Consider the following 15,804-nt stretch of genomic DNA (forward strand, 5'->3'; position numbering starts at 1 on the left):
CAGGCAGCTTTCCAGCCACTCTTCCCCAAGCCTGTAGCGCTGCATGGGGTTGTTGTGGTGGAAGTGCAGGACCCAGCACTTGGCCTTGTTGAATCTCATCCAGTTGGCCTCAGCCCATCGATCCAGCCTGTCCAGGTCCCTCCGCAGAGCCTTCCTACCCTCGAGCAGATCAACACTGCCGGCCAACTTGGTGTCATCTGCAAACTTACTGAGAGTGCACTCGATCCCCTCATCCAGATCATTGATAAAGATATTGAACAAGACCGGCCCCAATACTGAGCCCTGGGGAACACCGCTCGTGACCGGCCGCCAATTGGATTTAACTCCATTCACCACAACTCTCTGGGCCTCCAGAGAGCTGCACTACCTTCTACACTATCAACTAGCAGACCGGGGCAGAAAGCAGGGGTGGGGGGGGAAGGCTGAACTGCCCTTTTTACTTTCGTCTTTCCTTTATGGCTTCAATAAGCCAAATGAGCGTCAGGACAGTATTTACTCATCATGAAGGGCATATGTTATCTAACCACGTAAGACACAGCTGACATTCAGTGGTATTTGCAATAAATAACACATTTTTCCCTAAGCTGCAGAGTGTAAGAAAAACATAGAAAACAATGATTTTAACTGAACAGCTTGACCAGTAAGCATTACTTCAACGTTTAAATTTTATGAGTGACATAAAACCCATGGTTTGCAAACATGAGTAGTTTACTAGTCAACCATCCTTCTTTATTTCACTCAATGCCTACTTGAACACACGTATTTCTTAATTTTGTGGACAGCTTAAGGTTTTACTCTGGAAGATGAATTATCTGAGTCTTACTTAATCCCAAAAGGAGGAAGTCTATAAAATGGTGTATTTTTTGAAAGCAGATAGCAAAAGTTTTTGTATCTCAGAATATTTTGCAAATTGACATGTCTTAGAATATTTGACTGGAAAATATATTTTCTCTGTAAAATTGTCATTTTGAGGATTACAATTAATCTTTAAAGTTACAATCCTGGAAATTACAGACTTCGTGAAATCAACGTCTTCATTCTTCTATCAAAGTTACAAAACCCTATTATTATTATATTTAAATTTTAATCTTTGACAAGCCTGAGTAAATGTTAGGCACAGTACCAAATTCAGTTCAGCAACAGAGATAAAAGCCAAGAGTCTAAGTTGTTCAACCCAGCAACCACTGTTTAATACTTAAATACTAGAGTTTAATTTTGACCTTCAGCAGTCTCACTGTCTGGGAGTACAACTCTGAAGAGGAGGATCATCATGAGATGGTCACCTTCAGATTAGGGAGATGAGGACTACATGCTTTCCTAGTTGGACATGAAACTTTAATGCCAGCACTAAGATGGCTGTGAAGATGGAGGCACAAGGGGGACCAGGGTAACCATGACATATCAAATAGGGCATACAGAAGAGATGGTAAAAACAATTACAATGAGTTCTATTTTCACTAGTAAGTATCAAAAATAAGGGGCTTTTTAAGAAAGAAAACATTGGCTTTTAAAACTGTAGTTTCGTTTAAAATTGAAGCAAAAGGAAAACAAAAAATTATGCAGCTGGAACCTCATAGTTACATGCAGTGACTTTAATGAGGTCATTTAAACCGAAAAATTAATCTAAAATTACAAGGCATATGAAATCCATGTTACAGTGCATATAGTCATAGGCCAACATATGGGTTATTTTGCTTTGACCATGACATTCACCGTCAAAGCCACACTGTTATGCACGACTCAAATTTAATGAACATGAAACTTTCCAAGAATACCAATTAACTCCAGGGAGGTAGCTTTTCCCAGCTTTGCCAACACAGCAGTCTACTGTTACTGCCTTCTTATTTAGCAAGCTTTTATGAAATTTCTAAAATGAAGCACCGTACCCAGTGCAGAGCCACACACCTGGAATCAATTTACATTAAAAACAAGTTCAGAAAAATTCTAGTAGGTCTTTGGCATATGTAGCAATCAACAACACTCGGACATCATTTTGCCTGCAGCACATGCACAGCTCCAAGAATTGAGACAGTTATAAAGATTACATAAGTATAATGGCAAGCATCTCCTCCTTAGCACAAGCATGTTAAACCCGCAAAATATTCTTACAAATAAAGAATCAGATTTCCTTATTATGCAGGCTCCTTTGTATCACTCTGTCTGAAATGAACAGCTGTTCTACCAAATAGAGTACCACTGAACAGACTCTTACCATTTTGACTGGGTTCTCCTTGCTCTGATCCTTTTCTCAGTGGTAGAGCTGCCTCACCTGGCACTCTAGGACTTTCCACATACTTGGGCTTCCTCATCGGACCTGCAATGGGAATGAGATGAGTGTATCTAATTTTTTTCCAGATGGACCGCAAATTTCATATGTACAGTGTCTATTCTCCACGATGCAACAGAAGTAGAGGAACTATTTCTTACATACACAGCTGCTACCGTAAAGACTAGTGAGCTGCTGCACTTCCACTCTTGTGAGAAAGAAACACTCTTTGGGCTTTTTGGAATGCAAAGCCTGCTGGAAAACAAAACCAATCTGCTTGCTGTGACAAACCTGAAAAAGTTTCCTGTATATGTCAAGTTTCAATGGGCCTCCTCGGTTCAGAGATTTTATTCTCGATTACAACAGGAAGCTAATTTTGTTATCAGCATCTTTAAAGCTAGGAGAAAAAGACTACAGGCAGACAACTTGCAACATCAACATGCTAAATAATTCAAACCCAAGAAGCTTTATATTACAGCGTACTTTCTCTAAATACTGACACATGCCCTGATCATAAGGAATGGTGAAGATGAGTTCAAAAAACAAAAGAAAACATTAGTGGCTACTAATGGTTTCTGGTTTCATTAAACAGCAGCATTCCCAGTTCACATACATATTAAGTTCAAACATACCACCTTCAGTATTAAGAACTGTGTATTCACACACACACACGCGCGCATACTTTTCAAAAATTAAACTGATTCACCCTTTACTCTCACTTTTAGCTTCATGCTTTGGTTTCAGGCTGTTTACAATTCTATACTTTGCTAAATATGGTTTAGTAGCAACCACAGGAAATGTTAACTACACAACTTATCTAACAGAAGGGGAATGATGCTGCCCTCTAAAGGTTTACCAGAAAAAGTATACTGGTACTACTGAATCAACAAACATCTGCTTGCACTACAAACACAGGGTGAAATTCTGATCTTAATTCAGAAACTGATAGTACTGGCAGGTAAACTGCTACACTGATGCACAGTCTATCACAGAACTGAAACTCCACCATATATTTATCCACATCTGAAAAATATGTCAACAGAATTTTGTATCAGTAAAGGCATTTGCAACACTAAGAGTTTTGGAAAAGCATGAACAGGGAAACTTGCAAAATTACACACTGGAAAGCTAAGATATATAAATGGCATGGGGAATGGAAACATCATCATCAGTGGTACTGAAAACTCAAACCCGAATTTCTGTGCTAAATTTTCATTATGACAATCCCAATTTCTTATAATGTGTGTAACAAAGCCATTTGAAAATTTCAAAGTTTTAGTGAGCTTGAGGTGTGGTAGGTGATTCCAATGTTTCATCCAGAACCACCTAAATATTAGCTGGCAGTCCCTAGAAACACAGTCAGTTGCTGGGCTTAACAAAATACTAAAACAGAGGTATTTCTGTGTATTTCCCCAGCTTTGGCAATAGACAGTGATTTTTCCCTTCTTATTTTCCCTCTTGTTATATTACAGAGCTACAATCTCAAGTTCTCTCTAACATGTAACATCATTGTAACAGTAGGAAAGGAAGTTTCCTCACTTGAAAATATGTTCGACATGCTCCAGCCAAATGATTTTTAAATACGTACGTTAGGCCACAGTGACAAAACACAAGAGAAAACCATTCTACTGGCAGCATTCCATTTTTGCATCTTGCATGTTTGTATATTACCCTTATTATTTTATTCATAATAATAATAAAATCCATCTCAAAAGCAAGCATGCAGAACTTGGCATATTTCATGAAGAACATTTCTTCACATTGTGATATTCCACAGAATCTCGAACTTACAGTTACATGGTCACGTTTGTTTGTTTTTTTAAAATCAAACAACCTCAGAGCTGAATCCTGTCAAATTCAAATAGGAGAAGCTGAAATGCTGGAACTCAACTCAAATACTGTATTATATCTACATTCTTAAGTGCTAGATTACATTATATATCCTGGGAAAGAAGAAAACGCAACCACAAAATGGCAGCAATGTTCTATTTTGGGAACTCCAAAAAGTGAATGTTTTTCACCTCTGACCAATTCAGTAACAAAGGTATAACAACAAACATGCACCTCTAATGAACACTCCACAGGTTTATGAAAAAGGCTGTGATGAATGCAGACGTAGTACTAAAGATCAGAGAACCAGACCAGAAAGAAGTTAATAACTGTCTTTAAGCTATTCAAATTCTTTAACCCAGAATTGTTTGAAAAGATTTGGTCACTGGAACAGGCTCCCCCCCGGGAAGTGGTCACGGCACCAAGCCTGTCAAGAGTTCAAGGAGTGTCTGGACGATGCTCTTAGTCATATGGTTTAGTTATAGGTAGTCCTGCGAGGAGCAGGGAGTTGGACTCAGTGATCCTTATGGGTCCTTTCCAACTCGAGATATTCTATGATTCTAAGAAGGCAGAAAAGGTGTTGGAGCCTCATACTGAACAATAAAAAGGAGAAAAACCCTTGAATACAGGTGTTTACTAAGTGAGCCCCATTTGTCCCCATCTAACCAAAAGAAGCCAGAGTAGTACAAAAATATTCATGTAAGTGTAACTAAACAGCATTTAAGCACTACAAAAGGAATCGACAGTTTGAAATACTGCCTGGCTGGAGAGGAAGGACTGGCTGTCAGGACTGCCATGCTCTCTGGTGAAGCTCTTCCAGATCCTGGAATGAACAGTTTCCCCACAAACTTTCCTTCCACCCTACCCATTCCAAACTGTCCTTACAGGAACCCAGGTCCCAGCCCAAGGCGCTCTGTCACAGCTGTACTTCCTCACATATCAGTGCAACTCGATTCCCCAGCCAGGCTCAGTTTCTCTTACTTCCCTACTCTGCAAGGAAGCTCTTCTCCCCTTGCTTTCCTACTGTATCCCTCTCTCGCTTTCCCAGTACATTTCACTCTACAGTTTAAGATCAGTGGAAAAGACACCAGACCTTCTCACAGCAGGGCTTTGGTCTTCATCAGGAGCATCTAAATAGCACTAAAATTCTTAAGCACTAACAATTATCAACACTATGCTATACATGCCTTGTTTCCCAGATCCTTCATCTGCTCAAATGCATTACAGTTTCCAAGTTACGTATTTTGTTTATAACCAGAATTAAAACTACTTTCAGAAGTCTTTTTTAAAAGCACTTACCAAATAGAAAGTCTAAGGCTACAGTGACTTCATCTTCAAGTCATGCCAATCTTTGGCTTTCAAAAAACATTCCTTTTAGATTCTTTATTTAATTAAACTTATGATAGACTTGAAATCAAAACAAAATCCCAAGATGTCAGCTAAGTGTCTTCCCTGGTTTGACTGATTAAGTTTGCACTGACATGCTTTCAGCCAGCTGAAGCTCTAGAATCAAGATGTGTTTCCAAGCTTTACCTTTCATCAGTAATAAGCCCATACTGAAAGCAGGTGATAAATTCAAGTACTAATGTATTTCTTACATCTCTCAGTAATAAACTACTGACAAGGCTACCTGATTTTTTTTCCTTTTTTTACAAACAGAAAACAATCAATAAAACAACACACAGTACGCAAAACCATTAAGCCTTTTAAGAAGCAGACCTACAACGCTGCTGCAGGCCGTGGATTTTATTATTACGAAACTTTGCAATTTTCAAGTCGTTTCACTTCCTGACTCTGCCCGTTGCAGAACTAGGGACTGGGTGATGGAAGGCCTTTTGCAAACAGTTTAACTTACGGGTAATGAGAAGTGGAACAGCAGCAGGCCAGGAAATGCTGCCATCCAGGATTTGAGTCCCAGTTACTTCTGTGTCCACACTGTAACTGCGGAGTGCCAGAACTCTGGATCTGAGCACTGACCAGTGCCTCCAAAGAAGGCCAGCACTCAAGCCAGGAAGCTCTAAGAAAGCTAGAAGCACGTGAACCAAGGGCAGTTCACAATACATCTTTGGAGTAACAGCTAGCTATGCTCCATGTCCCATCCCCTCCTCTAAACTGAACTGCCTGTTCATCAGCTGAATGAATTCAGTCCTTCCTTCCCTCAGGATGTCTTGGATCAGCAACGCTTCCATGAAGAAAGCAGCTGTGCTCAGTCACCCACTGCTGACGGTGTCTATTTTTCTCTGCCCTTGGAAGCCTGTTCACTGAAGGAAGACAGGATATTTTACAGGGTCCTATGAAGGAACAGTACAGTGACGTTTATGTAGTGCATCTGTAAAATAAGGAAAATATCCCACAAGTTCAAAGTTTTATCATACTGTTTTCTGCACTCTGAGTATCATTAGTAAAGATGACAAAATCGTGGGCATAGTTTTTAAACTTCCCTGACTTAATCACTATTATCACAGCAGTATACTGATACCTGGTTAGAGAATCACTGACCCAGCACAAAACAGATGTTAATGAATCCTATGTCCTAACGGTTCATAATCCCACACAGTGATTTTACAGGCCTATGATATGCCCATTTTTAACCAACGTATCTTCATGAGTTTTGCCTGCTACAATCTTAAAGGAATCTTTAAAGAGCAATGTTTTTGATGGAAGCACTTAATATTCATAACGTAGCTTACACAGATTTCACATAAAACTCAAACTGATATTAAAAGGGTTTTAAATTAGTTTGTAGCTTTTTCAATCCCTTAAAGCTTATAGAATAACACATTAGAAATGCATGATTTCTCAGTCAAACAGTATCTAAAAAGAAAGGCATGAAAAAAGATTTCAGATAAGTATTCTTTTATACTATAATATCATGAATAAAGCGCCAGATTGAAAAGCTGGTTTTACAAATATAACGTCATCAGTTAAAAGATTTATATAACAAGCTCAGTTCTCTCATTTCCTAAGGAAACCAAGCTAAAAAAAAAAACACATAGAAAGGGGCTTAGTTATCAAGCTATTAAGCAAGATCCTTCCTTCCCACAAAAGTTCACAAACTTACCAGGTAGAAGCCTAAGTCTCATGACATGGAAGAGTTCCAGTAGATAAAACTAAAAGGCTATTGTAAAAGTAATTTTTCACTGTTTCTGAAGCCAACATTTGTCAATCATGACCATGACTCCGTGTCTACAGCTACTTATTCTTTTAGTATACATGGACAGCTATAACTGCATCCACAGATCCACAGATGCTACTGCAGCATTTGACAAGTGATGACTTCTAATTAGTTTTACAATGAGATTTCAAGAAAGCAATGAAGGATACAGCTAGCACCTTTCCTTAAGTTAAATATACAAAATATAACCAAAGGTAGAGATTTCAAAACAAAGGAGGTGAATGTCCCATTAAACAACAACAAAAATACATCCTCAATAACAACAAAAAACAGTTTTAAAATAAAATAGTCTATAATGTACTGTAATCAGAGAAAAAAAAAAGACCAAAAAACCCCAAAACAACAAACAACAAAATAGGCACAAACTGAGTTTCAGTCCTAGTGGATAATCACCTCATTGTGCTACTGCCTTGCTAAGTGCTACTTTGCCACTACAGCCCTTCAGGTCTCACTGTCCTCTCACACCAGTAACAAAGGGAGAAGTACTTACCTACCTACCTCACTTGAAAGTGCTTGCAGTATTTGGATAAAACAGAATTGGCTTGCCAGTTATTCTTAGTATGTGGTATGTAAGTTGCACACTGCAAACAACTCCAGTAGGCTGGCTTCCCTCCTCTCTTCCTCCTTATTGCTAGTATATAACTTAGGACTGCACTTTAGGCTTTCAACTTTTCCTCCTTTTTCTGGTCTGCAATCTCCCTCACTAACAAAGTAAACCCCATTCAGAAAGCACTGGAGAGAGGCTGTAGGACCGATGCTAACTATACCACATCACCCTTGATAAGGTGGTTTTCTTGTCTTCAATTTGGGTCTTCAAATAGCATCCTTCTGCTTGGCTCAAAATTCAAGGGCACACCAAAGTTCTCTGAGACATTCCACACTTGGTTTATTAAAAAAAACACAGTATATTTAGGCTATGACACTTGCCGTCATACAAAGTGTCCCATCCTTCCTTTTGGCAACAGTCTCAGATGCTACATTAAGTCTCTGAAAACTACATTGATTTCCTGCTAATTTTCATGAGTACTTTAAGGCTGACTGCTTTTAAAGACAAGTTGCAACTCTCTCCATTTTGGCCTTAGGCTCCCCAGGGTAACACACTGCCCCATCACACTGCAAGTGACCTGAAAAAGCACAGCCTGCCACATCACAGGCCTACATATGTTATGCCCCAGGTATGATCTGGTTCTACAAGAGCGCTGAGGCATTTCATTACTGGACCTACCTGTTCTTTCAGATTTCCACCTGAAAGTGGAATATGGGAATATGGTGATAACCTAATTTCTTAGCTAAGAAATACTGGGCAGGGAATGTAAGTCATACGTGAACATATGTTTATATCTCTACCTAGAGACTATGAGATGATTACATTTTTTAAACTAAAAGATAGCTTAGTTACCAACTATCACCAGAGGGTGCTCTTTCAATGCTATTTCATAATGAAAATAAGGGGCATTGGCCCTGGTGAAAGCAGCTAAAAATACATTCCTTTGAAACAAAGTCACATTCTTTAAGGAGACAATAGTCCAAATCTGTCATTTGTAAGCAGAAGTATAATTAGATGTATCAAAGCTGAACAACAAAAAGCAACCATTCTAAAAGAACCAGAGCAACACGTAGCAGTCATGTAAAATAGATCAGAATGGAAATATCTTCAGGATGTATTTTTAACACTCACACTTTAAGCTGTGGAGGAGACCCTTTACTGAATTTTCTTCCTCACAAACTAATGTGGAAGTGACTTACAGTACTTACAAATCTGATATACAACACTGCAATAACTAGGAAAATTCATGGTAACTTTATTTTCATGCACTAATCTAGAATAGGACACATGAACTAATCCATGGATGAAAAAGGACCCATTTAAACGTGAACTGTATCTGTACAGTGGAAGCTCTTTTCCAAAAGTGTAAGATGGCTGAATCAGGTCTTATAAAAGGTTCATCTGGGTCAGTATTTTATCAGCAGCAAATGGCAGAGAAGGATCTAAGTTAGGGAAAACATACTTCCCTGGTATACTTTTCCTGACTTGTGTTAAGTGGCTTATTGTTTCCTGAGTTAAAAGTGGTCACTGTCTATTTAAGAGTTCTAGATGGATTTTCCTTCCAAGAATTTATGCCAGCCCTTCTTTAACAATTTGCACCATCCACAAGTTAACCCAACATTGCATAAAATAGTAATCATACTGTCTCCTTTTCCCACCAATTGTCTTTCTTCCAGGCAGAAAAATACCAGCCAAAATATATTTAAACAATTTCTCCTTCAGAGCCATGCCACACCATTAGTCATTCCTGCAGCCCTTCTCTAGCTCTTTCCTAGCCCTACTGTAGATTTTTAAATTTGGTATCACCAGAGCTACACCAGTATCTTCCCAAGGTAGATGAACTACAGATTTATACAATTCCATAATAATACTTTTTTTTTATTTTTATGATCTATTGCTTTCCTAGTAATTTTTAATGCTTTTTTGACTGCAGAAGAGCTGATTTTCCGTAAGATTATTGTAACTTGTGCATTGTTAGGAATGCATTGCATAGGAAATGCATATTGTGCATTTCCTTCCTAATCCTCTGAACTGGCTTTCCCTCCCATCAGTGTTAAATGAATCTGTATCTGTATTAATACTGGGGATTGCCCTGACCCAGGCACAGGACCTTGCACTTGGATAGCTTATCGCATGCAAGAGGAACTGCTTCCCAGTGTTCTCAAGATCGGTGCACAAAACTGAAGCCTTAGGTGAAACCAGTTCTCTTACCTAGGCTAGTCTCAAGTATCAGGTATGCTGATTAATTTATTAATTAAAAGTTTTCATTGAAGTTTAATTTAAAAGCTAACTAAAAGTTCCGTTGCACATTTATGGCAGTCTGTTCCAGCAGTCATCTTTGGCATTCACTGATGTCTTTAAAAGCTGCTTCCTTTCTCTGTTCAAGCATGATGGTATCAATAATTTAAGTCAGCAAACATTTACTTAAAGGGCAGGAGCAGTATCTTTCATTCACACCCTAACTCCAACAACCAATTTTTTGGAACCTCGTTTAGAAATCATTATTTTCATTCTTTTAGTTGACCCTCCTAAATCAGAGTACAATCAACTATTATCCCTTTAAGAATATAAATATTGGTTTAGTTGCACACCTGTAAGATTACCAATCCAAGCAATGTTCATTCTAGCTTTATAGTAGAAGAAACTCAACTTACTGTGACAGTTTTTCCATTTACTGCTCCCCTTCCCAGAGTTGTCCTGCTGACAACTTTTTCCTTGTGTTTGTTTCTGCTCTTTTATCCACCTCCTCCTCAATGAACTATTTCATTAAGGAAGCTTTTGACTCCAAATGAACTGGTTCTGCCAATAATTTTAGGCTCCTTAGTAATTTAAGACATAGTTTCTCTTTTCCCTCCTTTTATAGAGTTGAGGACTGAACTGGGGCCAGAACCACTGGCTCTTCTCACAAAGAAAAAGCTCCCCCACCTCCTATGCAAATAATTAAAACACAGTGTCACTCACAGTAGATTGTGCAAATGGGATTGTGCAGCCTTCCATGTTCCAGTGAAGAAGTTCAGCTTGCTCTCCCATGGCTTTGCCTGCCCGTGTGTTATGAGGTTCTAGTGGCTGACCTACTTGCAGATGCTTGGGAAAAAAAGCAGCTATGACCACACACGCACTGCAGCAAAGATGCCTCTCTCAGTTGTGCACATTTGTCATCATGCCTGTCCACTGTGATAGGAACAATAAAATAGCTAACAGTCCTAACATACTGATCTCCTAGAGTACGAGGACTGATCAGTTCAGTCTCAAGCCTGAACCCCTACCTAGAGGGGTAGCAGATGAGAGAAAGGAAATGAAAAGTGGGATGCCAGAGATCAGGATAGCAGTTTCAAAGAGACACCAAAACCAAGAAGTCCTGTGTTGGTCCAGGGGGTCCCCAGACTAGCAATTTCCAAATCTGTTCTGAACAGATACCTCTAACTTGCTAAACATTAAGCTACCTAAGTGCTTTTCTCAGTGAGATGAGAACCGATAATTACATTATTCATGGAACAAATATGCCTATGATGGAACAAAAGCCTCTTAGTCTAAAGGGACAGAATGAAAACACCACAGTCCCCACAGTACCTCTGTGGCTAATCCATACTGGCAAAACCATTCTATTTCTCTGAGTCATCTGGAGTAGAAAACTACAAAGAGGTATACAACATTCACAAGGAAAAATAATTTCAAGCATAACATCCTTTTCCTACCATTGCATTTTTAATTTAAAAAAAAATTAGATAAACTCAAAAAAACCCTGAAGCAACTTAGAAGTTAAAATAACCTTCAAAATTAGCAAATGTTCACACGAGTACGAATATGCCTGATAGGAAGGGGTGGGGGTAGGGGGAAGTACTTTTCCATTGTTTTAAAGCATAAATTAAACCGTTTCTGTTTGGATTTATACATTGCTTGAATGTAAATTTACAAACTGGCCTTATATTTTGTTTGTTGTTTTTCATATGGTACTACTGCTAAATGATACAGTAAATCACCAAAATTTACTAAGATGTTAAAAATGTTTGCAATACCTTTTGCTTAACAAGATACAGTCAAAGAATTTGCTTTCTTTCAAGCACCATCTATCTATGAGTGTGCAACTTTCTAAAAAGGTATGAAATTAAGTATAAAACATACGTCCATCATTAACTATATCACTTTTGGTGGAACTAAAATGCTGTTTTTTTCAACAGTTTTATGTGATGGATAACCAGACTGCAAGCAGATGAAGCAAATATAGAACGAAAAAGTTTGCTCGAGTCCTGCTCAAAATGCTGACACATTTTAAAGAAATGACAATGGACAGAAATACTGTCTCAGGCAGTAGTGAAGCCAAGCAAAGAGGTGAAATTAGAACAAAAATCAAAACAAAAATACCCCTCTGAAGCCACAGATTAACACCCACTTGGAAATATGCAGAAAGGGCAACGAAAAGCAGTAAGAGCAACTTGTCACTTAATGAATTTACAGTGAAGATTTTCCTGTTCTAGACATCACCAATTAGAGACTAATTCTGTGAAAGAGTTTGAATGTCAATACCAGTTACACAAAACCATAAAACATTTTACAGTGCATTTCTTACTACAGAATGTTCTTCCATGCATCATTTTAAAATTACTTCACCACGAAAACCTGTTTTTATTCACTGATTATATAAGCATAATTAAGAAAGTTTTTTTTAAATCAGCAAATATAGATGCAGGACTAGATAAATGTAAGCTAGAGTATAAACAAATTTGCTAGAAAAGTGGGAATGTACTGAATATGAAGCCTCAAATACAGATGTTTTCATGAACATTAGTGCAAATAACTATTGGTTAACTACAACTTTTATTTTTTAATTTATAACTCTGAAACACACTGTCAGGAAAAACTGACTATTTTTAATTTACTAGCCAGAATTTTTAACTAAAACTACTCAGACTCAATAAAAAGTTATGAAAAACTCTTCATTAAAACCTGGATAGCATTTAGTGAATGTACTCTTTAATCATTACCATTACCATAAGGAGTGTACATACAGTGTATCACTTCAGTCTAGTAGACACTAATTAGAATTTTATTTCAAGGAAATGAGTTATGCAAGGGTATCACCTTACATATATGACCATCAACGTGCCTGAGTTATACGAACAGAACTACAGAACAGAAACAAAAGGTAGAACAAATGATTACGTGTCAAGGGACAATCTTTTCCTCCGCTCTATTACACAGTTTCAAAGACTTTAAAAAATATTAATGATACGATTTACATTGAAAAATACATCTCTAAGTAGTTGCTTTGTCTTCACCTACAAACTGAGAGGACTGAAATTAGAGTTTTGTTCTACCACTGGTTAGATAACTTCATCGCTACATCTTAACTTCAGAATATTACTTTAACTTTCTGTGCAATCCTTTCTTCTTTCATCCACCATATCCTGAAAAATCTTTAACTTGCTATTTGTAAGCTACTAAAACAGCGCTTTGAAATTAGTACATTAGTATACTCTCTCTTTTTATTACTCCTGCCCCAGATGCTAGACAGATAATTAATATTAAATTAATTAATTGTTCCATCATCTATATTATTATTCCATCATCTATAGTTTGTTGAAAGTCAAAGAAATAGCACAGAATGTTTCCACCAGCATCCTATCACCTCGTTAGGTATTTGTACAAAATAATGATACATAAATGCCAATGCATTCACAGCACTTCATGATCTTAAGAAATCTTTTTCTTTGGCTATATATCACAGTGGAATGACTTTGAAATCATTGGGAATATGGCTTTTCATTCAAAATCTATCAACTGTTAAACATTTTCTGCAAGACAAACAGCAGCCTATACTCTGCTTATAAAAATGCGTGTCACTAAACTAAATCATGGAGTGGAGAGGTTGGTAAGATAATATCTCAAATGTACCTTGAATGCAGTTAAGTTTTCCCAACAGTAACAAAACTAAGAGTTAGATCCTGACCTTCACTTAAGTCTTTGGCAAAAATCCCATTTCCTTCTCCATTACAAGGACTTCATCCTATCTCTTACCTACACAAATCACTAGTAGGAGACCAAACAACAAAATACCATTCTGTGGCTCAAAATTTTTACGTGAACTGTCAAAACCAACCCAGAATTATTTAAACACAAAGTGAGATTATTATTTTTAAATTCTGAAAGGGAAAAATAAATATTGATAGGCAACTTAAACCAAGAATACTTTTCACAAATTGTATTTACTATCCTGTGGCAATTCTTCGAGCAACCTTTTTTTCTTAATTTTATGTAAAACGGGTCATTAACCAAGACATTTCTCAGTGCTGACAAAAACCAACTTTCAACACTCTTTGTTCCTAGACCTCGTAAACTTTACAACAAACAACCTCAAACCTGTTGAGTGTCTCCACAAGTAATAGGAATATGGACAATTTCACTTGATGCTCAAGCTTTGACCTGAATGAACCCAAGTGATGCTAGCGTGTTGGAATGATTTATATGTATAGAATGCTGATAAAAAGAGAACCAGATGGAGCACCTTATTTAGCAAGGCTCTCACATAAGTATGCGGTCATTACTAAGGACACAACCATTGAAAATTAACAAGTTTCTTGTCACAACTTCAGCAGCAATTTATCTATTAATACATTTATGTATGTAGATACGAGTAAAATAAATGAACTGTAAAAGCCACAAACAATATTCACTCTTACACAGTCACTAACATATACATAAACAAAGGTTTTTGCAGCTGCCTTCTACCTGATATTCTAATCATAAATAACCAGTTTTAAACATATTCAGACATTTCAATATAGGTATTTGCAATACCAATTAGAATAATTCTTTGCCATATGAAATAATATATTAATCACCAACTACCTTTTTTCCCTGGGAACACACAATAAGCCTTCACTACTCTTGTTCTTATTGCAAAAGATTAACATGATTTTACTGTGCTACTATTATATAAAGTGTATCAAAAACTGAGTTAAAGTGCTGTGATGATTTTAGTTGCTCATCAGTTTCATTTTACCTGGAGACTTTTTGTTTGATCTTGACTGCACCAAATAGGACTGGCGTGGCAGCAGAGGTGACGACGGCAGCGACATTGAGACTCCTTTAGCCAAGTTCATTCTGTAAGTGTCCTCAGAGACTGGCTGATTGCCAATGGGAAAATCTGCATTGTGGCCAGATGTTGCTATAACCTGCAAGGCATTCTCTGGGCAGAAGTCACCTGCTAAAAATAAAATTTTGTCATCCGTTATTTATAACAAAATAAAAAGCATAAAGTTGCATTGAAATACAAGTATTTAACATAGGAAAACATATTTGCCAGCAACACTTCAGCATGACTCGTCTTACTGTGCAACCTCCACTGCAGAATCCAGATAACCACTAGAAAAATTTAAAGACACAAATAAGCGAGATTTTATTTTACTGTAATAAAGACAGCAAGGGGGAAGAAAAACCTCACTTTCAACAAAGTACTTTTCAGATTTCATCCTTAGAGGTAAAGCCACGTTTTCTATGAAGATAAAAGTATTTTTACAGCTGAAAAGGTATTTTAAGATCACTGTGATATCCTGAAAGTCAAGACCATCTGAAAATATTGTTTACTGAACTAGTTAAAGGAGGAATTTAGTTGGGTTACCCCTTACACTCAATTAAAAGGTGGATCATTACAAGGTACACTCATCAATTGCCAATCTAAGCTTTATTTTTCTGTTTTAAAACTGAGAGGTCCAGTTATGTGCAATTTGACAGCAACAGTGATTTTCTGTCTAAGGAAAAAACAAGCTATTGATTCACAACATACTAAGTGGCACATCAAAACAGAGAAATACACTCAAAACAGAGAAATTTCTTCCTGGTGCAGGAAATGCAATTTCAGCTAAATCAAGAATATATTTTCAAAACAACAGAAAAATACATTGCTTACAGTAATGATTCAAAGACAGCAGAAATACATGTTGAAAGTGCTAGGTCTTTCCTAGTCAGATGACAGAAACAGAGTTGTTA

General features: G+C 37.4%; 1 protein-coding gene across 1 annotated transcript in view; it reads right to left on the bottom strand.

The window, feature by feature from the left end:
- The window catches only part of TANC1 (tetratricopeptide repeat, ankyrin repeat and coiled-coil containing 1), a 69,945-nt gene extending 54,945 nt beyond the window's left edge, over positions 1-15,000 (bottom strand). Inside the window, exons 1-2 of the mRNA XM_009334022.1 lie at positions 14,819-15,000; positions 2,213-2,314 (exon numbers count right to left, since the gene is read on the bottom strand). Of these exons, the coding sequence (XP_009332297.1) occupies positions 2,213-2,314; positions 14,819-14,918 (202 nt within the window). The 5' untranslated portion in view covers positions 14,919-15,000. The remainder of the gene's footprint in view (positions 1-2,212; positions 2,315-14,818) is intronic.
- Between the last annotated feature and the right edge of the window lie 804 nt (positions 15,001-15,804).

The sequence above is a fragment of the Pygoscelis adeliae genome, unplaced genomic scaffold, assembly GCF_000699105.1.
Source record: "Pygoscelis adeliae isolate BGI_AS28 unplaced genomic scaffold, ASM69910v1 Scaffold131, whole genome shotgun sequence".
NCBI classification, from domain to species: Eukaryota; Metazoa; Chordata; class Aves; order Sphenisciformes; family Spheniscidae; genus Pygoscelis; species Pygoscelis adeliae.